Source organism: Salvelinus sp. IW2-2015, linkage group LG2 (genome assembly GCF_002910315.2).
Source record: "Salvelinus sp. IW2-2015 linkage group LG2, ASM291031v2, whole genome shotgun sequence".
NCBI classification, from domain to species: Eukaryota; Metazoa; Chordata; class Actinopteri; order Salmoniformes; family Salmonidae; genus Salvelinus; species Salvelinus sp. IW2-2015.
In genome coordinates this window covers 23,008,246-23,027,068 of record NC_036839.1, presented here as the reverse complement: position 1 = coordinate 23,027,068, position 18,823 = coordinate 23,008,246, and the positions used below count along the sequence as shown (strand labels likewise).

General features: G+C 44.4%; 1 protein-coding gene across 2 annotated transcripts in view; it reads right to left on the bottom strand.

Annotated features, from left to right (window-relative positions):
• The window catches only part of LOC111977149 (adenylate cyclase type 5-like), a 149,596-nt gene that overhangs the window by 73,142 nt on the left and 57,631 nt on the right, over positions 1-18,823 (bottom strand). For both annotated transcript variants that reach the window (XM_024006474.2, XM_024006483.2), the window contains exons 2-3: positions 14,543-14,692; positions 8,240-8,361 (exon numbers count right to left, since the gene is read on the bottom strand). In XM_024006474.2, the coding sequence (XP_023862242.1) occupies positions 8,240-8,361; positions 14,543-14,692 (272 nt within the window). The remainder of the gene's footprint in view (positions 1-8,239; positions 8,362-14,542; positions 14,693-18,823) is intronic.

Sequence of the window (18,823 nt, the reverse complement as noted above, 5' to 3'; positions counted from 1 at the left end):
ACGACAATATGTGACTTGTTTCAGGAAACTAGACATACGTCATGCTTCACTACTTCACATTTGAACATAAAACATAATTTTTTATCAAAATGCGTTTTTGGGGCAGAAATGTCTTCTGGAATGTGAAATTTCATGGGCCTTAATAACAAACTTGTATGCCATCTGTAAATACAAATCAAATTGTTAAATTCCGAACCTAGTTGGCTTAGCCACGGAAAAAGTCAGGAACCTTCCCGCTAGCCACGATTGGAAGATATCACAAAGAACTGCACAAGTGTTGCTAAGGCTCTCCACTTTCCAGAGGACCGAGTTTTGAAATCAGTGGAATGCCCAGTCGAAGCAGAGTATGATAGCTAAAGAGATGGAGAAAATTCAGGAGTTTGATTGCAAATGCGGAGGGAATCGAAAAGAGAACACAGAAGGCTGTTGCATAAAACATCTGTCTCCGGATTACATCTTCAAACTAAGGGCAACCATGTTGGAGAAGCGTTTATCCATGTATATGGGTAAGAGAGTCTAGCTAGCTATATTTTCAGATGTTAAACGTTTCTGATTTTGTCACAAAATAGTTTTCATTGCAAGTTAAAGCGTACTGTTAGCTAGCTGGCTGGCTCGCTAACTAACGTGTATGATCTGTGTAGTAATAATATTCATATCTCAGAGCCATTTGCATTGTTAGTTATAGCCTAATGTTAGCTAGCTAGTTAATATTGAACCTAGCTAGTTTGTTAGCTTTAGCTACCTGTAGATTAATGCAGTGTAGTAATGTTATGAGTTGGGATTATGGTTCATTGTTTAGCTAGCCAGCCACATGTCTAAACAGAAGACTCCACTATGCAAGTAACCATTTCACTGTAACGTTTACAACTTCTGTAGCCTATGCATGCGACAAATAAACTTTGATTTCATTTTATATATTGTGTTTACCAGAAACGGTAATGTGAAGATCAACATGACCTGAACCAAAGTCAAATTAGGATATAACGTTAGGCCAACGAGACAGTGTCCAAGTTCTTAAAATTCTCCGGTAGAATGACCTGCTTTTATTTCGTTGTTTGTTATTTTGACAAGTTTGATGTTGGACGACAATAGAATGTTAATGATGTCACTGCGACAACTGTATACAGACATGTCGATAGACGTAATATAAACCAGCCTTTAGTCTTGAAATCTTTGGTTGTACACTACCGTACTCACTGTTTAGCACATGGCCTCATGTGAATCCTTAAAGAGACGAGTGGGGCTAAGGCTTAAGAGGGTGTGAACAATGCTGAATGGGTGTAGACAAAGAGCTCTCCAATAGGTGTACTAAAACATTCAAGAGCCATTTTCTCAAAAGTGGGGTTACAAGTTTAGCAACTTTCAAAGCAGAATTACTTTCCCATTGTCCCTCAACTGTAGTGCATGAAATACTATTTTCTAGCTCTTAGTCTACGTTTATCCAATGTAAAAAACACAATTTCAAATTTTGCTACATAAGATGGAATCAAGCTGGTCGGTCACATATAGGAATAAGGTGGAATCTTATTACACCGGCTCCGATGCTTGATAGATGTGGCAGGGGCTACAGTCCATTACGGATTACAAAGGTAGACCTGGAAGTGATCTATCCAACAATGCCTCTCTACCTCTCTACTTTTTTTTCTTCTTCACCTGGATCATCGCAGCTAGCTAGCTGCTACTCGAGTGGCCACTCCTGGCTAATGTCACTGTCCCGAAGCAAGAACCAATTAGCCTGGAGCTAGCCTTGCTAGGCCCATCTCCCAGTTAGCCAAAGAGGTCCATCAGCCACTACTTGGGCTACAATACCTATTTTTGCCAACTGGCTTGGACCCCCGCCGACTCATCACGACTGGACCACCGACATGATTCGCCCAATGGGGTTTTTCTCAACTGGCTCCGCCGTTGCTTCGTCCCCTGAAATCCCATCCGCTAGCATGCTAGCCGCAGCCTGCTAGCTGTCCAGAGCACATCGGACTGTTAGCTTAAGAGGCCCACCGGACAAATGCTCTGGCCACTATACCTATTCTGCAGAAATGGCCTGGTTTACCACACGAAGCCCTGCTGATCCGTCAGCAGCACGAGGGGGCCACAACAGACTTTCTTCCGTTGCGACGTCCCTCCAAGGCCCTTCTGTTAGCTTGCTAACCCCGGCCCGCAAGCTGCCTGAAGCCACTCACTGGACTCCTATGATCACTCGGCTACGCATGCCTCTCGCTAACGTCAATATGCCTTGTCCGTTGCTGTTTTGGTTAGTATTTATTGCCTTATTTCACTGTAGAGCCTCTAGCCCTGCTCAATACGCCTTATTTAACACTTTAGTTCCACCTATCACACATGCGGTGACATCACCTGGTTTAAATGATATTTCTAGGGACAATATCTCGTTCATCGTCACTCTATGCATAGGTTTACCCTCACTGTATCCACATCCTACCATACCTTTGTCTGTACATTATGCCTTGAATCTATTCTACCGTGCCCAGAAATCCGCTCCTTTTACTCTCTGTTCTGAACGTACTAGACGACCAGTTATTTTAGCCTTTAGCCGTACCCTTATCCTACTCCTCCTCTGTTCCTCTGTTCCTCTGGTGATGTGGAAGTTAATCCAGGCCCTGCAGTGCCTAGCTCCACTCCCATTCCCCAGGCGCTATCATTTGTTGACTTCTGTAACCGTAAAAGCCTTGGTTTCATGCATGTTAACATTAGAAGCCTCCTCCCTAAGTTTGTTTTATTCACTGCCCTAGCACACTCTGCCAACCCGGATGTCCTAGCCGTGTCTGAATCCTGGCTCAGGAAGACCACCAAAAACCCTGAAATTTCCATCCCTAACTATAACATTTTCAGACAAGATAGAACCGCCAAAGGTGGCGGTGTTGCAATCTACTGCAGAGATAGCCTGCAGAGTTCTGTCTTACTATCCAGCTCTGTACCCAAACAATTCGAGCTTCTACTTTTAAAATTTCACCTTTCCAGAAACAAGTCTCTCACCGTTTCCGCTTGCTATAGACCACCCTCTGTCCCCAGCTGTGCCCTGGACACCATATGTGAACTGATTGCCCCCCATCTATCTTCAGAGCTCGTGCTGCTAGGTGACCTAAACTGGGACATGCTTAACACCCCGGCCATCCTACAATCTAAGCTTGATGCCCTCAATCTCTCACAAATTATCAATGAACCCACCAGGTACAACCCCAAATCCGTAAACACGGGCACCCTCATAGATATCATCCTAAACAACTTGCCCTCCAAATATACCTCTGCTGTTTTCAACCAAGATCTCAGCGATCACTGCCTCATCGCCTGCATCCATAACGGGTCTGCGGTCAAACGACCACCCCTCATCACTATCAAACGCTCCCTAAAACACTTCAGCAAGCAGGCCTTCCTAATCGACCTGGCCTGGGTATCCTGGAAGGATATTGACCTCACCCCGTCAGTAGAGGATGCCTGGTCATTCTTTAATAGTGCCTTCCTCACCATCTTAAATAAGCATGCCCCTTTAAAAAACGTAGAACAAGGAACAGATATAGCCCTTGGTTCTCTCCAGACCTGACTGCCCTTGACCAGCACAAAAACATCCTGTGGRGTTCTGCATTAGCATCGAATAGCCCCCGTGATATGCAACTTTTCAGGGAAGTTAGGAACCAATATACACAGGCAGTTAGGAAAGCTAAGGCTAGCTTTTTCAAGCAGAAATTTGCATCCTGTAGCACAAACTCAAAAAAGTTCTGGGACACTGTAAAGTCCATGGAGAATAAGAGCACCTCCTCCCAGCTGCCCACTGCACCGAGGCTAGGAAACACTGTCACCACCGATAAATCCACTATAATTGAGAATTTCAATAAGCATTTTTCTACGGCTGGCCATGCTTTCCACCTGGCTACCCCTACCCCGGTCAACAGCCCTGCAATCCCCACACCAACTCGCCCAAGCCTCCCCATTTCTCCTTCACCCAAATCTGGTAGTTGATGTTCTTAAAGAACTGCAAAACCTGGACCCCTACAAATCAGCCGAGCTAGAAAATCTCGACCCTGTCTTTTTAAAATTATCTGCCGAAATTGTTGCAACCCCTATTACTAGCCTGTTCAACCTCTCTTTCTTATCGTCTGAGATTCCCAAAGATTGGAATGCTGCCACGATCATCCCCCTCTTCAAAGGGGGAGACACTCTAGACCCAAACTGCTACAGACCTATATCTATCCTACCCTGCCTTTCTAAGGTCTTTGAAAGCCAAGTCAACAAACAGATTACCAACCATTTTGAATCCCACCGTACCTTCTCAGCTATGCAATCTGGTTTCAGAGCTGGTCATGGGTGCACCTCAGCCATGTTGGACCACAGAGTGAAGGAAAAGCAGCCAACAAGTGCTCAGCAAACTCCTCCTAGACTGTTGGAAAAGCATTCCAGGTGAAGTTGGTTGAGAGAATGTCAAGAGTGTGCAAAGCTGTCATCAAGGCAAAGGGTGGCTATTTTGAAGAATCTCAAATATAAAATATATTTTGATTTGTTTAACACTTTTTTGGTTACTACATGATTGGTTACTACATGGTTACTACATACATATGTGTTATTTCATAGTTTTGATGTCTTCACTATTATTCTACTATGTTGAAAATAGTAAAAATAAAGAAGAAACCTAGAATGAGTAGGTGTATCCAAACTTTTTACTGGTACGGTATATACTACCATTAGTATATTACCATAAGTATTTATATATCCTACTATTGCTACCCAAGCTGGCTGGTCATTCGTTCTATCGGTTCGGTTGCCAGGGATGCGACCCAGTCATTCAGTCTTTTTGTTCTGTATCTATGGATGCGACCCAGTCATTCGTTCTAAATGTTCCATGTTCCACTAAATGTTCCACTGGCTGGCAACGTTCTTATCCCTTGCTTGCTAGCTAGCCAACTACGCCTAACTTACAGTCACGTCAAACAGTGCAGCCAGAATAACAGCAGTAGCAGCATTTGCATTTGTTTCAGCTGTTTTCTACTGACATTTATTTGGATACATCCATAACAATGAGCTAACGAGGCGCGATTTCGACTGGCATAGAAAATGTGCTCTCTTGTCAGGACACTGTTGTTCAGAGGAGCTAGCCAACAACACAGCTACAATCACTTCAATCTGAAGCTGGAAAAACTGCAAACTAGCTACACTTCGTTTCTTTTAAACTTTTTTCAATTTACATTTCTTTGTATATATCCTGTCTGTCTCATCCGGATTCCCGACCCCTACACATCATTACTATGGGACAGCTGGAGATCAAATTAGAATACAGAAACAATGTTGCAAATGTCGAAGAGACAGACCGCAATGTTTATATAAATCTCTGCTGTTGAAAACTAAATGTTAGTCTAAAAGAAATGTGAGATGTCTAGATGCTTTTTATAGTGGAGATCAAGTTCATAACTTTTTATAGTGGAGATCAAGTTCATAACTTTTTATAGTGGAGATCAAGTTCATAACTTGTTTATAGTGGAGATCAATCATAACTTTTTATAGTGAGATCAAGTTCATAACTTTTTATAGTGGAGATCAAGTTCATAACTTTTATAGTGGAGATCAAGTTCATAACTTTTTATAGTGGAGATCAAGTTCATAAGTTTTATGTAGGTAGATCAAGTTCATAACTTTTTATAGTGGAGATCAAGTTCATAACTTTTTATAGTGGAGATCAAGTTCATAACTTTTTATAGTGGAGATCAAGTTCATAAGTTTTTATAGTGGAGATCAAGTTCATAACTTTTATAGTGGAGATCAAGTTCATAACTTTTATAGTGGAGATCAAGTTCATAAGTTTTTATAGTGGAGATCAAGTTCATAACTTTTTTATAGTGGAGATCAAGTTCATAAACTTTTTATGGTGGCGCATCAAGTTCATAACTTTTTATAGTGGAGATCAAGTTCATAACTTTTTATAGTGGAGATCAAGTTCATAACTTGCCAGGCTGGGCTGATGAGACAGTGGATTGCGCAATCAGATGGAACAGAGTAATAGGCATTTTAACATCATAGATTTTGCCGGAGGTAACTTGTGGAATAGACACCGGTTGGAATGCGTTTTTAACCAATCAGTATTCAGGATTAGATCCAAACATTGTATAAATTATTATTATCACTGCGTTGTTGGGAAAGAGCTCTCAAGGTAAGAATGTCACTATACTGTTTTATACCTGTTGTATCCTGTGCACATGGCAAATAAACTTTGAAACTTGGAACTTTAAACTGGCAAAAAAACACTGCTGTGTTGTCTTCTAGTAGACATATCAATACCCCACTTCACTGAGATGAGCTTCAAAACTTCTCGACAAACATCCCTACACCCCACTGCTGCTAACTTGCATAACACGCTTGTAGTCGGGACATTTCGGCCTAATTGCTGAAAGCCATGGGGCTTTTGTTCGAGGAGGAGGAGGAAGGTGGAGGAGGAGGCAGAAAAGCAAAAGGGAGGCCTCCTGACTAACAGCAGAGGGGGCTGAGCTGAGCAGGGCCTGGGAGGAGCAGAGCAGTCAGAGCCGGGAGGAGCGGCCAGGGACATGACATGCTGCAGGACAAGATGCTATCTGCTCTCTCAGCAACCCCATCTTACATGCTAGGCTATATACAGTACATCCTCCACTATATCTCCCCCATCTAACTGGAGCACACAAAGAAACACTGAAACCCGGGCAGTGTCTGAAAACGTTACTAGCTGTCAAATAATTATTGCTTTCTCCATCCTTGTTTCCTCAATTCCTCTCAAAGCCCATTGAAGGAGAGGAGGTCCTTGATGCTTATGAGAGAGGAAGCAAGGATTTGACAGCTACATGCACTAGTCATGTAGTAATGTTAGACACAGCAGCCCCAGTCTTCTATCCTTTCTCTCTCTCCACAGCCAAGCGCCCTCTCTCTTTCTCTCTCTTTCTCTCTCTTTCTCTCTCTATCCCTGCCAGGAGCTGTCAACTCTCTTTTCCTGTTGTCTGTCTGCTGCCCAATTACAGAGGGTGGCCGGGCACTGTTAGCGGCTTGCTACTCCAGGCCTCCCTCTCTTTAGCAGGGTATTAGCCGCACAGTCAGCCAGGCTTAGCTTAGCCTAGCGGCCAGTAATCCTAGACCCCCAGTGAGTCAGTTAAAAACAGGGGCAACGCTTTTTCAAGCAGCCTCGTGCAGGGCCAGTTGAGATCAGTCGCCGGACAGAATCACCACGAACAGAAAATATACATACTTCTTTGTCGCACAGCATCTTCATCATCAGCATTGCCAGCATTGCCAGACTTTTAGAGATAAATGTTAGTGCTATATGGAATTATGTGTGTGCCTGTGTGCGTGAGTGTTCTCGACCTTTCATTCTTCTCAAAAACAGCAGGCATCACATGCATTGTGACTGAACCTTCCTTCCATAGCGGTAGATATTCCAGGAACTGCCAGGCCTCTGAGCTAAACCCTCTCTGACTTCAAGGTTCAACTCTCTCTGCTCTAACATGGCAAAAAACTGATAATGATCACATACACACAGACAATGAAAAGACTGTTTTGTTTTAGAAAAGAGTGAAAGATACATGATCTCCGACTCTACCCATGTGGTTCAAAGAGACTCTTCAAAGCTACAACAGCACCTCTTATGTGTGTTTGGGTCTAGTCTGCCCTAAGACAGAAGAGCTAGAAGCCTACCAGGCATGGTTCTGAGAACACAACACACAGCATGACGTTAGGAGTCTTCTTGGTGTCCACAAGCCAGACAGCCACAGAGAAAACGTCTGTCTGTCTGTCTCTGTCTGTCTGTCTGTCTGTCTGTCTGTCTGTCTGTCTGTCTGTCTGTCTGTCTGTCTGTCTGTCTCACTCTCTGTCTCTCTCTCTCTGTCTCTCTCTGTCTCTCTCTCTCTGTCTCTCTCTCTCTCTCTCTCTCTGTCTCTCTCTCTCTGTCTCTCTCTGTCTCTCTCTCTGTCTCTCTCTCTGTCTCTCTCTCTCTGTCTGTCTGTACCAAATGTAAGCCTTGTGCATTCGTTCCATAATCAACAAGATGGTGCCTCTGATTCTCTAGACTACATCACATATTGGATGATTAGTAATACTCTCCACTACCACTGGAGGTTAAACACATACTATCAACATGGTTATAATCCTCAGAGGCTAGGTAATGCTGAGTAAAGTAGCATGGTAATTGATTAAGAGAATGACCTGGACATAGCTTTGGAGCATGGCATTGACTGCATGTGTCCCCACTCTCCCTGATCATGTCATTGGTGACCGGTACCTGACGTTGTCGTGCTTCTGGATGTAGATCTTGTGAAACATCATGTCTTCCTGCTTGGCGTTAATGTCAGCTTTCATCTCCATGGCAACATGACGGGGAAGCACGGAGAGCAGGAGACGCTCCTGCAGAGATAGAGGAATGAGACAGAGAGGGCAAGAGATGGAGAGGAAGGTAGAAAGTAGAGAGAGAGAAGGATGACAAGAGAGAGGAGGGGGATAGAGAGTGAGGGAAGACACCCAGGGAGAAAGAGAGAAGGAGAGAAAATCCCAGAGCAAGAGAGAGAGGCAGGGGAGAGAGTAAAGAGAAAACGGACAAACCAGAGATTTAGTTTATAGGAGTCATTACACGAGACAGACAGTGAGACAGAGAAATGGAGAGGTCTTGATTTTGGCCAATCCAACCTGGGTAGTTTAGGACTAGAACAGACGGCTGCTTGCCCCCTGCATCTATCTTTCCATCCCTCTATTGCGATGACGCCCACGGCACAGTATCCCTGCCTGCTGAGAGATGTTATCACTGGTTGACAAGTGTGGGCCAGCCCTTGATGCCATCTCCTTGGCTGCGTCCAAAATAGAACCCTATTTCCTATATAGTGCACACATTTTTACCAGGGTTCCTCGGCGTACACATCACTGACGATCTGAAATGGTCCACCCACACAGACAGTGTGGTGAAAAAGGCGCAACAGCGCCTCAGGAGGCTGAAGAAATTTAGCTTGGCCCCTAAAACCCTCACAAACTTTTACAGATGCACAATTGAAAGCATCCTGTCGGGCTATATAACCGCCTGGTATGGCAACTGCACCGCCCTCTCCAGAAGGTGGTGCGGTCTTCTCAACGCATCACCAGGGGAAAACTATCTGCCCTCCAGGACACCTACAGCACCCGATGTCACAGGAAGGCCAAAAAGATCATCAAACACCCGAGCCATGGCCTGTTCACTCCGCTATCATCCAGAAAGCGAGGTCAGTACAGGTGCATCAAAGCTGGGACAGAGACTGAAAAGACTGTTTATTTCTCAAGGCCATCAGACTGTAAAATAGCCATCACATGGCTTCCACCCGGTTACGCAACCCTGCTGCCTTATATACATAGACTTGGAATCACTGGTCACTTTAATAATGGAACACTAGTCACTTAAATAATGTTTACATACTGCTTTACTCATCTCATATGTATATACTGTATTCTATTCTACTGTATTTTTGTCAATGCCACTCCGACATTTCTCGATCTAATATTTATATATTTCTTAATTCCATTATTTTACATTTAGATTTGTGTGTATTGTTGTGAATTGTTAGATACTACTGCACTGTTGGAGCTAGGAACACAAGCATATCACTACACCCACAATAACATCTGCAAAATATTTGTATGTGACCAATCAAATTTGATTTGGTTAAAATGGTAGTACATACTTTGCTGCTCTATCGCACGTGCAGTGATAGAGGGGAAAATAAACACTTTTCCTTGTTTGAGGTAACGTCTTTGTTGTTTTAATATCGCAAACGGACATGGCAGGTTCACCCCTATGGATTGCAGTTTTACAGTTTTTTTTTTTTTTACAATCGCTAGGACCCATTTATCAATACTTAGGTCACTTTTTCAAAACTCTTCACACAGTTCTCCTAACTGACTTTCAGCTTGGCCAGCAGTTCATTTCACATCCAAAATGCACTAAAACGACCAAAACACTTCATACATGTCTCAAATCAAATCATTCTTCCATAACACTAGCAAAGGTTGTCACCCAACAAGTACACTTTGTCACTCATAAAACCATGACCTAAAAAACACTAACAACAGGTAGCATTACATAATGTTTTCTTTTGTAAAATGTCTTTACAAAACAAGAATGACACCTCTCTACTGTTTAGAATTCACTGCAGTATATGAAATAATCAGACATGATGTAATATGCTTCAATATGTTTTATGTCATTTTTTGGCATTGAGTGATTCCAAAATACAAGAATTTGTATATACACCATCTACCGATACAGATACAGTAGCAATGCAAATCAACCCTGTCTTCTGCATTTGGCCACAGGTTCTCATTCACATCACATCTTATGTCATCTTGGGCAATACACCTAGAAAATAATCTTTAGGCATGCCTGGTCCATCCCTGGCAAGCTTCTGCAGATATGTCCAGGCATCCAGCATTCATTGCGACATTTGATCATGTGGATGGTGGTCATAAACCTTCCACCTCCATGAGGAAAATAATTCCTCTATGGGGTTGAGGAGTGGAGAGTAAGGTGGGAGGAAAAGTGACACCATCCTGGGATGGGTTGCAAACCACTCTGTGACTGCACGGGAGTGGTGAAATGCCACATTGTCCCATACAATTACAAACGTTGGCCGATTCCGCCTCAATGCAACCCTTTCCTCACCTGGCACAACCCTTCCATAGAGGTCATCTAGGAATAAAATGAGATGCTCGGTGTTGTATGGCCCAATTAGRYGTTTGTGTGACAGCAATCCATCAGAGGATATTGCTGCAAACATTGTGATGTTGGCACCCCTCTGGCCCGGGACATCCACTGTGGCTCTTTTCCCAATCACATTCCTTCCTCGCCGCCGTGTTTTGGCCAAGTTGAAACCAGCCTCATCCACAAAGATGAATATGTGGGGTGTTTGCCTGGCTTCAATCTCCATGACTCTCTACAATAAATCCACAAGGAAACATAAGAGGTAGGCTATTACAGTACTTTACATTATACCTTAAAACATGCCATTGTGTGCCTCTGCCCTGTTTGGTTTTGTTCTAAACCAGTTCTGTATTTTATAGTCATCTTACATGGACATATTGGTTCCTGAGTTGCTTGACTCGTTCAGACTTCCTCTCAAAGGGGACGGTGTACAACTTCTTCATCCTGACTTGATGTTGTTTCAGGACTCTAGAAATAGTTGTTATGCTTACATTGTGAATATTTCCAAAAGTAATGTTGTCTGCCAACACTCTGTCCCGAATCTCTGAGTTTTATGCCATTGTTTCTGATGACCATATCAACGATTGCAGTTTCCTGCACAGCAGTGAAAATCCTACCTCTCCCGCATGTGGGAGGTAACCGTTGTGTCCTAAGCAGAAATACAAAAACAATTACACACAATTACACACAAGGAGGCTTTGCTCAATTTACTTCTGTAATGTGCAGTTCAGTCAGATGCCCTTGCAGAATAATGCACATCTCACCTGTTGTTTTGCTGGAAATTTCTCACAATAGATGCCACTGTTGAGCGTTGCAGATTTGTCTGCACTCTCAGACCAGCCTCTCTCATTGATAGACCATGATTTATTACATGATCAATTATAGTAGCCCTAATCTCATCTGAGAATACAGCTCTTGATCTTTGTCTCAGTCCTCAACCACCATCATACTCACTCCTCTCCCTCTGTCTTCTTCCAGCCACTCTTCTTCCTCTGTCAGCCACTTCTCTATCTCTGGCTGGGTCCATGTTTTCATTACAGTACAGCATTATTCCTAAGATGTCCCCTTCTGTATAGATGGTAATGACATTGAAAGACCAACACCTGGGTAGGTGTTCAGCTACAATGGGAATCAGCTGTGGTTGGTCTAATTGTTTTGACAGTATTTCATTTTTTATATTTGGAATATATTTATATACAGTATTACTGTATATACTGCTGTCTTATTCAATTTTGTGTTATGTTTGGTTTTGAACTTAATAAGTATAACAGTTTTGAAAAGAGTATGTAAACATGTGCAAATTGGCCTGTAGGTACATAGAGTTTTGGTGGTGGTTGTGTCTGAGTGAGAAAATAATTCATGACATTTGAAGATGTAGTCATTGAATGCATTTTGTGCCAAAGCAATGAAACATTATCCACAGTTTAGCCCACATAGACTGCTGTTGTGCTCACTGTGTGAAGACTTTTGAAAAAGTGACCTAAGTATTGATAAATGGGTCCTAGTGATTGTAAAAAAAAAATGCAATCTTGGACTTCCTAAACTCAGCAAAAAAAGAAACGTCCTCTCCTTATCCAAGTCTAAAGATAGGCTGTAAATGCTTGAATGGTTTCCGGAGAACATGCTATGCCGTTTAAAGGAGTACTCAATAGACAGTCCGTTAAGAGGCAGGCTGTCAATGAACTGATCCAAGTTTGACCTCACAACTACTATTAAACTCAGCAAAAAAATAAACGTCCTCTCACTGTCAACTGCATTTATTTTCAGCAAACTTTACATGTGTAAATATTTGTTTGAACATAACAAGATTCAACAACTGAGACATAAACTGAACAAGTTCCACAGACATGTGACTAACAGAAATGGAATAATGTGTCCCTGAACAAAGGGGGGGTCAAAATCAGAAGTAACAGTCAGTATTTGGTGTGGCCATCAGCTGCATTAAGTACTGCAGTGCATCTCCTCCTCATGGACTGCACCAGATTTGCCAGTCCTTGCTGGGAGATGTTACCCCACTCTTCCACCAAGGCACCTGCAAGTTCCCGGACATTTCTGGGGGGAATGGCCCTAGCCCTCACCCTCCGATCCAACAGATCCCAGACATACTCAATGGGATTGAGAGCCGGGCTCTTCGCTGGCCTTGGCAGAACACTGACATTCCTGTCTTGCAGGAAATCACGCACAGAACGAGCAGTATGGCTGGTGGCATTGTCATGCTGGAGGGTCCTGTCAGGATGAGCCTGCCTGAAGAGTACCACATGAGGGAGGAGGATGTCTTCCCTGTAATGCACAGCGTTGAGATTGCCTGCAATGACAACAAGCTCAGTCCAATGATGCCGTGACACACCACCCCAGACCATGACGGACCCTCCATCTACAAATCGATCCCACTCCAGAGTACAGAACTCGGTGTAACGCTTATTCTTTCGACAAGAAACGCAAATCCGACCATCACCTCTGTTGAGACAAAACCGCGACTCGTCAGTGAAGAGCACTTTTTGCCAATCCTGTCTGGTCCAGCAACGGTGGGTTTTTGCCTATAGGCAACGTTGTTGCCAGTGATGTCTGGTGAGGACCTGCCTTACAACAGGCCTACAAGCCCTCAGTCCAGCCTCTCTCAGCCTATTGCAGATAGTCTGAGCACTGATGGAGGGATTGTGCGTTCCTGGTGTAACTCGGGCAGTTGTTGTTGCAATCCTGTACCTGTCCCGCAGGTGTGGCGTTCGGATGTACCGATCCTGTGCAGGTGTTGTTATACGTGGTCTGCCACTGCGAGGACGATCAGCTGTCCATCCTGTCTCCCTGTAGCGCTGTCTTAGGCGTCTCACAGTACGGACATTGCAATTTATTGCCCTGGCCACATCTGCAGTCCTCATGCCTCCTTGCAGCATGCCTAAGGCACGTTCACGCAGATGAGCAGCGACCCTGGGCATCTTTCTTTTGATGTTTTTCAGAGTCAGTAGAAAGGCCTCTTTAGTGTCCTAAGTTTTCATAACTGTGACCTTAATTGCCTACCGTCTGTAAGCTGTAAGTGTCTTAACGACCATTCCACAGGTGCATGTTCATTAATTGTTTATGGTTCATTGAACAAGCATGGGTGTCACGTCCGTTGTTGGAATGAGACCAAGGTGCAGCGTGGTAAGCGTACATCTTTCTTTATTTTTGATGAACACCAAAAAAACAACAAAAGATAAACGAACGTAATGTTCTGCAGGCTACACAGTAACTGTACAAAAACAAGATCCCACAAACTAAGGTGGGGAAAAAGGCTGCCTAAGTATGATCCCCAATCAGAGACAACGATAGACAGCTGCCTCTGATTGGGAACCATACCCGGCCAACAAAGAAATAGACAAACTAGAATGCCCACCCAAATCACACCCTGACCTAACCAAATAGAGAAATAAAAAGGCTCTCTAAGGTCAGGGCGTGACAATGGGAAACAGTGTGTAAACCCTTTACAAAGAAGATCTGTGAAGTTATTTGGATTTTTACAAATTATCTTTGAAATACAGGGTCCTGAAAAAGGGACGTTTCTTTTTTGCTGAGTTTAGAACCAGATGTCATTACAGGTGATCTGAACCTATGAACCTCCTGCTCTCTATGACCTCCGGTCTCCTATTAGGTCCTTCAGAGTCATGTGACAGTGTAAGTGTCATGCGTGTGAGTGTAGTGTGTCAGAAAACACTATATCAAAGTATCTGCTGCAACTAAACCAACTATAACAATCTTTATCACTTACCATAATATCAACTAATTACTATCATTTCAAGTAATACTGTATAATTAAGTATGAATACATACATTAAATGTATTCATAAAGCCCTAACTATGTCAAGTCCTCCACAGTCCCATGACAGGCATTACCTGCTGCTGGTTCTCCCTCTGTGAGTGGAGGCGAGCCTGGATGCACTCCCTGGTCTCCTGGAAGGCTTGTCTCTGGGAGCCCTCGGCTGGGTAGTGGGTACACACGCCCACGATGTTAGAACAGGAGAAGATCAGGACATTGGACACTATCTGGAGAGGGAGGGAGACAGAGGGAAAGGTGAGGAAGAAATAGGAAGAGAAAGAAGAGAGTTTTAAATAAATGTAATACAGAACGCTTACAGTAGCATATTTCAATCCCCTCCACGACTAATTCCTGTGTGAGATTTTATGTAGAAGCTAATATTATCCCCCGTCACCACATTTTGAGTATTCCATTCCCATAAATGGTAGTTGTGTCTATTGTCCAAATGACTTAAATCGGACAGAGACCAAAATAAGCCAAGACATAGATGGGGGTGGGGGGAGGGAGAGAGAGAGAGAGACCAAAATAAGCCAAGACATAGATGGGGGCGAGAGAGAGAGAGAGCTGTTCAGTTGATGCTTTTCAGCCCTGCCCTGCTTCAGCAGTATTCTTCCTACAGTCTTCCTACTTGTTGAGTAGAGTGATGAGCCTTTAGTGTCCCTGGTCCTCTCTGTTCTGGCGTCTCAACTCCCTCAACACTGTCTGACTGTGTCCTAAATGGTACATAACTTCCTACATAGTGCACTATTTTTGACAAGACCTCAATCGAGCCATGTCAAAAGTAGTGCACTAAATAGGGAATAGGGTGCCATTTGGGACAAAACTTGTCTGTCTGTATCAGGAGCACCAGGCCACACACACCATGGTTCATAACATCCATCTGTCTGTCTCAGCCGATCTGAACTGTACTCCTGCACACAGATCTCCAGCCAAAATATCTCACACTGCACACTGAGGACAGGAAGGCAGGCGAGCATGTGTGTGTGTGTGTGTGTGTGTGTGTGGTGTGTGTGTGTGGTGTGTGTGTTGTGTGTGTGTGTGTGTGTGTGTGTGTGTGTGTGGTGTGTTGGTGTGTGTGGTGTGTGTGTGTGTGTGTGTGTGTGTGTGTGTGTGTGTGTGTGTGTGTGTGTGTGTGTGTGTGTGTGTGTGTGTGTGTGTGTGTGTGTGTGTGTTGTGGAGAAAAATGGGTCTGTCAGACAGGGAGAGTATTGACACTAATTTGACAGTGCCGTTAGGGTAATGTCTCACTGACAGGGCCAATCAGTAGTGATTACAGGCCATCTGTACAAACAGAAGTAGTGTTTGATTGAGCATACCTGGAGTGCCAGGTGAGTGGAGTGGCACCTTTTTTGTATTATTATAGCACAAGTAAGACAACAAATAGTAGGCGGCAATTTCAAACCAACATAACACCAGGCACCTGAAGGCTGTGTCTGAACTACCTTCAGTCAGCAGAGATGAAAGAAGCACACTGTTGTCCTGAGACTGGCAGCCATAGGCTACAGCCATCCCTTTCACAGAAACCACACATGGACTGAATCAGAAAATCAGCAGCTGACTCCTACTCACACCGATGGCATGTCCAATGATGAAAAAACAACATGTCTTTATAGAGTCAATATTCTATTAGTGAGATCTCTCTTGAGGCTTAAGAGAAAAGGAAGGGAGGAGATAGAGGGATAGGAGGTTGTGATGAAGCTTAAAATAGAACAAAACGACTGAAAGGAAAAGAGAGAGCGAGCGAGAGAGAGAGTAAGCACTGATGGAGAAAGAAAAATAAAATACACAAAGAGAGAGAAATAGAGATGAGATGGGAGACAAGACAATATGAGAGTCTCAATTGCTTACTCCTTGCCTCTTCTCTCCTTGCCTCCTTCTCAAAACCCATTGGATGAGAAAGCCAGAGGTCCCTCCCCTCTGACTTTCTCCTCCAATGGGTTTCGAGGAGGCGAGGAGAGAGGACGTGAGGAATATGCAATTGAGATTGTCCCACAGAGACCCAGAAGAGGTTGATGTGTTTTTCTACTCTAAAGAGGAAGGTGTATTAAATGCCTTGTGGAGCTGCATTGACCCCTGACCATTATATAACTACATAACTACATAATGACAGTCTACAGGTCAACTGGATGAACCCCAGCTACTGTTTGTCCCGCTTGAGACGCCGTAGCAAGTATACTGTACACTTCCTCAAAATAGAATATAAGTCAAGAAATCTATAATACAATTTATTTATTTTTGGTATTTTTTATATTTTGTTTAGCCCTTTTTCGTGGTATACAATTGGTAGTTACAGTCTTGTCCCATCGCTGCAACTCCCGTACGGACTCGGGAGAGGCAAAGGTCGAGAGCTGTGCGTCCTCCAAAACACAACCCAGCCAAGACGCACTGCCTCTTGATACAATGCCCACTTAACCCGGAAGCCAGCCGCACCAATGTGTCGGAGGAAACACCGTACACCTGGCGACCGTGTCAGCGTGCATTGCGCCCGGCCCGCCACAGGAGGCACTAGTGCAGGATGGGACAAGAACATCCCTGCCGGCCAAACCCTCCCCTAACCCGGACGATGCTGGACCAATTATGCACCGCCCTATGGGTCTCCCGGACACGGCCGGCTGCGACAGAGCCTGGACTCAAACCAGGATCTCTAGTGCCACAGGAATAACTAACTAACATCTAAATAACATGTTAGGTGCAGTATCTTTTTTTGTTGTGTGCACGAACCGCTGAAAAAACCCTTGCCAACAACCAAAACAAACAAAAATGTCACAAAATGTGATCACAATATATTCACGAACTGTTTCGGATGGGAAGCATGCAGATACCTTTGGTGGAGGTTACCAGCTCTGAGCATCAGATATGGACGGTCATGTGGATGTTGCATAGGGGAAAAAAGGCCTTGTGATAGCCATTCCCTACTACTGAGCTATCTAAGCGAGCCTAATAGAATAGTAGTTGTATTAGTAGCAGGCCAGTAGGGCAGCTGCTGAAGCCAGGGCAGACTAAGGCCAGGCTGAGGGATTTGCATCCCCCCTCCAGCCCCACTGCACTACCATGGAAACAACAGAGCATCAGAGAAGGCTTCCAGCTGGTCAATGCAAATATTCCCAAACAACAATCCTACTCTATTTATACTCCCTTACCTGGCCTGGTCCGAACATATTAGAAAGGACTACAAAGGATGACAAAAGTCACTTCACTTACCAGACTCTGGACTTTTTAACCTGTTCAGTGGAATCAGGCAGTGATCCCCCCCCCTCCCCCCGACAAGAAATGTACCTCCCAAAATCAAATACAAGAAAAGGCGGGAGGGGCTCGATGAGGTCTCTGACCTGTTGATGTCCTGCTGATGTCCTGAATGTCTGTCAAAAGTACCGAATGCACTAAAATGTCTGAGCTTCATGATGTCACTGAACACAGCAATACCTTCTTTAAGAGAGCCTAGCTTTCTCCCTCCCTCCTCGAGGACAGACACATCAACAAACCTTGCAATCCAGTAAAAAACCACTCCCAAGTACTTAAAGTCAACGGTCCCAGTCCTATTACTATGAGTCTACAGGGAGAGTAGTGGAGCATGTTGCAGGTAGATGTAATACTGCCTGCCTGCCTGTAATCCAAACAAGTACACAGATGAGGCCCCTGAACAGCCCCCCCCTAGACAACAAACCCTGTTTACCTAATGGATCTATCTCTCCCCAGATGCATTACATTATTCCTCCCTGTATATGGTGTGTGTGTGTGTGTGTGTGTGTGTGTGTGTGTGTGTGTGTGTGTGTGTGTGTGTGTGTGTGTGTGTGTGTGTGTGTGTGGTGTGTGTGTGTGTGTGTGTGTGTGTTTGTGTGTGTGGGTGTGTGTGTGTGTGTTGTGTTTGTTGCGCGAGAAATGGTCTGTCGGGACAGGGAGAGTGTGTGTGTATGGAGTGCACGTGTGTGTGTGTGTGTGTGTGTGTGTAGTACATCCAGAGCAGAGCAGAGTGAACACGGGAGAGGTCAAGCCCTGCATGTTGTGGTACTGTCTCCCTCTAGTTAATGCATGTCTCCTGCAGCACTCATCAACACCACAGAAAAATCTCACATTACTCAGAATAACTACAACCAGGGCCTCCTGAGTGGCGCAGTGGTCTAAGACACTGCATCGCAGCCGGCCAAGACTGGTAGACCCATGAGGCGGCGCACAATTGGCCCAGAGTCGTCCTGGTTAGGGGAGGGTTTGGCCGGCCGGGATGTCCTTGTCCCATTGCGCTCTAGCGACTCCTGTGGCGTATGCACACTGACAAGGTCGCCAGTTGTACGGTGTTTCCTCCAACACATTGGTGCGGCTGGCTTCCGGGTTAAGCGAGCAGTGTGTCAAGAAGCAGTGCC